This window comes from Mus caroli, chromosome 6, assembly GCF_900094665.2.
Source record: "Mus caroli chromosome 6, CAROLI_EIJ_v1.1, whole genome shotgun sequence".
NCBI classification, from domain to species: Eukaryota; Metazoa; Chordata; class Mammalia; order Rodentia; family Muridae; genus Mus; species Mus caroli.
Window position 1 is genome coordinate 42,036,899 of NC_034575.1, and position 7,076 is coordinate 42,043,974.

At 36.8% G+C, this 7,076-nt stretch overlaps 1 protein-coding gene across 1 annotated transcript in view; it reads right to left on the bottom strand.

Moving 5' to 3' along the window:
* Ezh2 (enhancer of zeste 2 polycomb repressive complex 2 subunit) overlaps positions 1 to 7,076 on the bottom strand; it is a 63,047-nt gene that overhangs the window by 37,644 nt on the left and 18,327 nt on the right. Inside the window, exon 3 of the mRNA XM_029478205.1 lies at positions 6,424 to 6,552. Coding sequence (XP_029334065.1) covers positions 6,424 to 6,552 — 129 coding nt within the window. The remainder of the gene's footprint in view (positions 1 to 6,423; positions 6,553 to 7,076) is intronic.

The window sequence follows — 7,076 nt, forward strand, 5'->3', positions numbered from 1 at the left end:
AAAAAAAAAAAAAAAAAAAGAATGTCCCTCAAGGAACATTGCCACCTATTCTAAGTTTATAATGTGTTTGTATAAAGGATAATTATATCATGTTAAGTGTAAATATGACCTGGTTATTGTTTTCATTTGGAAATTAAGCATGATATCAAAAGATATGATTGTGTGCCAGGTTGATAAGAGATGGACTTATGATTTTTAGTCTTGGCTGTCAAGTTGACTACACTTGAAATTAACTAAAACCCAAATGGCTAGGCCTACCCATGAGAAATTTTTTTCATAAGTAAATTATTTGAAGTGGGAGACCTGCTTCTAATTTGGATCTTTGGGGTAGAAAGATTCATCTTTGATCTAGGCCATACTGCTGGCTGCCTATACATGGAAGGAGGAAGCTTGTTCTCTGATTATTCTTGCTCTCACTGGCAAGTCCATTCTTTCACTGGCATGAGAGCCTACTTCTTTAGCACTCCAGCATATACTAAAGACCAGATAAGACAGCCTCATGGACTGAACAACTACTAGATTCTTGGACCTTCTGTTGGTGGATAGTCATTGTTGGACTAGCTGGACCATAGCCTGTAAGTCATTATACTAACTCTGTACCTTTACATAGACAAACAGTCTGATTCATTCTTCACGTTCTGTTCCTCTAGAGAACCCTAGCCAATATAATTAGGCTCCTTAACACTCTTCTTTGCATCCTCTTCAGAAGCTTGACCTAAATGATGGGGATCATAAACAATGATCCTAATCCTATGACAAAACCCAAGACAATCTGACTAGGCCATAAGGGTAAAATATACCCAAAATTACATGCTCTTCTGCTAAAAACCAGTTTTGTTAAAACACTGGAGATCACAAAGCCAGTACTAAGACATAAACTACAAAATACTCAAAAAGCTAGGTGTGATGGCAGGTGCCTATAGTCCTATCACTTGATAGACAGAGGAATAAGGACTTCAAGGGTTCAAGGTGAGCCCAGACTATGAAACCCTGTCTCAAACATAAATCTAAATCATGGAGGTGGGGGGTGGGGGGTGGGGGTGGAGAGTATTAAATTAAAACACTTGGAAGAGAAGAAAGCAGGAAGGGGGCAGAGGATAGACAATGGGACACCAAGACATGTGTATGTGCAGTCTTAAGTATCTACATCAATAATAGTGTCATGGAAAGAAAACTAAACTGTTACTACAACTAAAAGGAAAGACTAAATGACAAACACAATATTATGTGAGTTCACACTATGTACAAGTTACGGCAGCAAATCTATTTCAAAAACTGAATGAAACAGAGCAACAGAGACTAAACACAGACAAGGCTGCCGTAACCATAGAGTGAGCTACATTTAGATTCTGGCACAGGAGATCCTGTAGTGTCAGCAGCTTCTGCTAATTTTGCCAACAGGTAGTTAAGTGCTCTTTACTGCTGACTGACTAGTCAACATAGTACTGAAGCAACTAGACAGCTAAACAAAAAAAGTTCACCCTACCTCCACACAGTTTATGCCATGAAAATGCCTATGGGTTAAGTAGTTCATAGAATACAAAACCAAAAACAGAAAACTAAAAGATGTGTATTTTATAATCCAGAAGACTTTCTAAGCCCTTGAGGAACATAAAAATAAAAAAAGTTAGTTAAAGTATAACCAAATATATCAGGGATAACATGAAAATGTGAAGAATTAAAAAAAAAAAAAAAAAACTAAACCCCAATCTAACTTGGGCCAAATGCCAAAATAAGTTCAAAACAAAAAGAAGGTGGAAAGACGGCTCAGTGGTTAAGAGCACTAGCTGCTCTTTAAGGATTAATTCCAGGTTTAACTCCCAGAGCTTGCATGGTGGTCTACAAGTATCCAAACTCCAGACCAGGGTATCCGACACCCTCTTCTGACCTCACGGACACCAGGCACACAAGTGATGAACAGACATATATGCAAGCAAAATACCATAAACATAAAATAAAAATTTTAAAGCATCCAGCAGTATGCATACACACACACAGACACACACAGACACACACACACACACACACACACACACACACACACACACGNGGAGGGAGGGAGGGAGGGAGGAAGGAAGGAAGGAAGGAAGGAAGGAAGGAAGGAAGGAAGGAAGGAAGGAAGGAAGGAAGGAAGGAAGTTAGGAAGTTTATAATGGGGCCTAAAGTGATCTCTAGATGGTTAAGATCACTGACTGTTCAGCTGTCATCACCCACATGGGATCTTACAAGTAAGTCTCTGTAACTCCAAGCCCATCCTCTTCTTCATTTCTCAGGTATGAGGCACACATATGCAAACACACATGCAGGCAAAACACTCAACATCTCTGAGTTAAGGCAAACTGTAACACAACTTGTATCTATCACTCTAACAATATCCTGTGTAAAGAGGCATTTCCATATAGAGCTAGTGGGAGTGAGACAGATGAGAGGGCCCGTTTCCCCTGGGACAGTATGTTTAAAATCACTATTAGTGGGCCTGTAGGATGGTTCTGAGGGTAAAAAACAAACCTGCTACCATGCCTTACTATGCATGGTGGAAAGAGCTAACTCCCACATACACACACAAAAATAAATGAATAAATAAATACATAAATAAAATGTAAAAAAACTAAGGTGCATTCTTTCAAAAAATGACATTAAGTTGTTTGTTCATTTCCTGTAAGAAGCAGACAGCTAGCAATAAGACAATTTGACTTCCTAATTCTCAGCTGTTGGACAATTCTTGGCTGCCTTGACTATAATGAATTACCCCTTAATGTCAGTACCAGGTGTCTAGGTCACACCTTAGACATCTTAAAATGACTACAGCATGATCATAGCTGACAGCCCTCGCTTCCGAAGGCAGCCAGGGCTGTTTTGAGATAGTATCAAACTTTTAGCCATCACAAGCCTGGATGAACTCCAGATGACACTGCAACCAGTTTCACCTAGGCCAGACAGGGATCACTTTCCCCAAGTCATCTAGCCAAAGGGACTACTTTGACTGTGACTAAATACAAGGCTAGGTACTACTGGTACCATATACAAACCTCCATTAACACCAGTCATAGTTAAGAGGCAAGGCTGATTGGTCCAAAATAAATGCATGATGAGACTGATCCAAACAGCCTTTCTTCAGCTATGCCAGCAGGCTATTAAAGCTCAGTGAGTGGGCTAGAAGATACTCTCCTGCGCCTTCTTCCCTGTTATTGCAACACTAAGCCCAATGAAAGCTTCTCTCAAATGGTCTTTCCTTGCCCAGTGGTACAAGCTTCACTGGAAACATGGAGAAAGTATGAGACCAGAGCAGTGAAGCCGCAGGGGCAGGGACTGCCACAGTCACATGGCTGAGCTATGGGGACTGTGCCTGCTGGGACTAAGGGCATATACCACCACACTAGTTTTAAAACCTTGAGGTCTCAAAAATTACAAGAAATATGCTACTATTTTGAACTTAAGGATGTTTCAGAGTACTGAAATGTTGCTAAATGACAATGTTTGGGGAATAAAGTATACTGACACCTTAGCTACATTAGGATTTTTTTTCCTTACAAATTGTAACTAGAACTTTCTCTTGACACTCACCTAAGTAATGTGCATTACAAGGCAATAAGCCATGCAATCATGTACTTATTTACATGTAAAATAGACCTAGGTTTTTCTTTAGCAAAAATGGTTATATTCTATTATTTTAATAGAACTTTATTTTTTAAATCACTTGTAAATATCAATAAGCAAATAATTTTAATCACCTCAAATATTACTAGGAGGAGCAAATCTACATATATTAAAAGTTTAAAAACTCTTCATGAATATAAAAATCATTATATACATCTAATGCTATTTCTATTGCAAACAACTCTACACTTACCAAAATTCTCTTTTCATAAGACACAGATGCTTACAAATACATCTTATTATACATGTGCCTGGCATATTGTTATCATGTCATTTACCTAGCACAAAGGCATTACCTGAGCAAGGCATTCACGGTATAAAAAAATTTTTTTTTAACAAAAAAAATAATCCAGGGCAAGCAGGGTACCATGCACTTTTAATTCCAGCACTCAAACCCCAGAAGCAGATGGATCTCTGAAGCCAGTCTGGTCAACAAGAGTGAGTTCCAGGCCAGCTAGAGCTACATGGTGAGATCCTATCTCAAAACAGGGAACAACAAATTACTGAAAGAAAGAAAAAACACCGTATAGTTTTTAGTGGGGGGGAAAATTGACAGATGTACAAGAAATACACTAAGAACATCAAGGGTAATACCAATTTCTTCACTAAACCTAGAAAAAAAAAACCGGCTAAAAAAAAATGAAGACTCACAAGTTTTTCTAGTTGTTAAGACAAAGCAAGTCACTTGGAAACTATATTCTGATAAACAGCCACATAAGCAACAAGGTATGTATTCTTTAGTGTTGCTTAATGACATATTGATGTTGGGTAATTCTTTAAAAGATTAACTGAAGACCAAAGAAAATGAATGCATAATATATCATCACTGTCTTCAAGTCAGAAATATTTTTTTTAAAACAGAGAAAGGAATTAAAGAGATGGCTCAACCATTAAAAGCCTTTGTGGTTCTTACAGAGGACCTAAACTCAGCTCCCAGGATCCGTGTCAGGTGGCTCACAACAGCCTGTAACTTCAACTTCAAGGGATCTGATGTCCTCTTGTTGCCTCCCCAGGCACTGTACTTACATTCACAGTCACACACAAACACATATACACAGAATAGAAAATAAAAACCTTTTAAAAAAGGAAATATATTCTGAATTAAAATTCTGTGGCCAAGATTGCTAAGATTATTTCTGAATCTCAATAACAAGGAATTATGCTTAAAATGCTCCACAGGGACAAAATGTGAACTCTTTATTCTTTATCAAAATTACTAAGATAAAATATTCAAAATATTATACATCTACAAGCAACTTAAATGGACTCAGTGTGTGTGTGTGGATGGGGGAATAATTAAAGAACTCCTGAATTTAAGAGGGAATGGGGGGAGGAGGAATGGAAACCATGTAAAGACAGTACTCCTGAATGAAATACTCAAAAATTTTAAAAAGACAGCAGACTAAACTTTAAAAGTACTTGCTGCTCTAATAGAGGACCGAGTTCAGCTCCTAGCACCTACAAGGTAGCTTATAACTATCCATAACTCCAATTATGGGAAATCTAATATCTTCTTCTCATCTCTTTAGATACAAGGCATGCACACAGTCCATTCACATGCATGTAGACAAATACTCATATACATAAAATAAGGATTTTTAAAAGATCGGGGGGTTCACTATTATAACCATGAATTTTAAATCACAAATATTTGTAAAATTATAAGTCAGACTTTAAAGACTTCTCACCTAAAAACTATAAAGAACTAGGAACTTTTCCAAATCATGTACTCTTACCAAGACCATACCACCATGAACATCCCCAAAGTCACCATGTATATAGTATTATCAGTGAAAATGCCACTGAATCATCACAGAAGCCTTTGAAGCCTGTGTGTCACACAACCTCCACAAGCCTCAGGTGACAGCAAATTATGGTTTGTTTATTATAATACTGTTATATATCAAAATGCTCGTTGAGATAATTACTAGAATAAAAAGGTGATCTCCATGTTTATGCATTCATGAATAATCTACGATCGTATAATCTTAATTCCAAATCACTTGCTTTTCCTTGAATTTACACTCAACACCCTTTATCATATCTTTCTGTATAAAACAAGGCACCTAAATAGAAATGTTCAAACCAGAATCCTAATAAGCAGCTCTCTTCTATTTAGATCTCGGCCATTCCCTACCATCTTGCTGGCAGTATGTTTTGATGCGATACTTAATAATAAACTCTACCATAAGACTTTTGTTTGAGATGATAATTACATTTCTCCCTACCCTTACTATAGGATTTTTATTTTTTGCCTTTCTTTGAAAATAAGAAATTATCTAATGGTAACTAAGATCTCCCTCACACAGAAAATGTAACTGTAGAAAACACCAATCTTGGAACACTGAATTTTTTTAAATTCTCAGTCTTTAAACAAAATGGATAATAAGAATCTTTCTTAGATCATAAATATAAAAAGAAATATTTCTTAAAAATGGCTAATTTTTATTTAGGAGACAGGGAGGAAAGCAACTGTGAGTTAGAAAGCCTGGCTCTAAATAATACTAATCTGAGCATTTTAGAGATTTGATCTCAAAGTTTTTTTTAAGTCTAGTATGCCTAAATAGCCAAAATATACCCTAAAACACACCAAGCTGTTAAAGGAATGATTGTAGTGTGGTAAGGCTGCCACTGATACACACTGAAACAAGTAGCAATGAAAGAGAGACATCCTGAAGTCTGTGAATTCTTCTCAATAAGCAATAAACATTACAATAAGTAGAAAGCAAATGTGTTGAGAATTGTTGCAACACTGTGTTAACCAACCTCCCTAGTCCCGCGCAATGAGCTCACAGAAGTCATGATGTGCACAGGCTGTATCCTCCGCTGCTTCCACTCTTGGTTTAAGGTTTCAGTTCTTTCCAAAATTTTCTGACGATTGGAACTAAACATAGTCTTTTAAAAACAAAGGAGAAATTGTTCATTGTTACAATATGTAGCATCTTTAAAGCAGGTTAAAATCTAGTGACTCACCAGAAGTACCATGACCATGTCCTCAAATGTACACAGATTCACACAATATACTACAATTCTCCACACTCTAGTAATAAATACAAAACATTACTCCTACTTGCTTGTAAGTAAAGAGGAGCAGGAAATTATTTCCATCCTCTCTTTGTTAAAATTTGTATTTCAGAAATCACAATGACTTTAGAAACACAAAGCCATAAAACAAATGCCTTTGTGATTCAGTCCTCAGTTTATACAAGCACTGCAAAGGTATACTGAAAAGACTGATTTCCCAACAAGCTGAATAATCCTTAATTTAAATGTTATGATTAATGAACATGATATTTTTTCATTTTTTGAGAAAGAATCCATGTATCCCAGGATGATCTTGAGCTTCTTTTTTATTACATTGTTGATTCATGTGCCTGTGCATTACATACTACAGCGCTTCTATAGCTATCTGTCAGAGG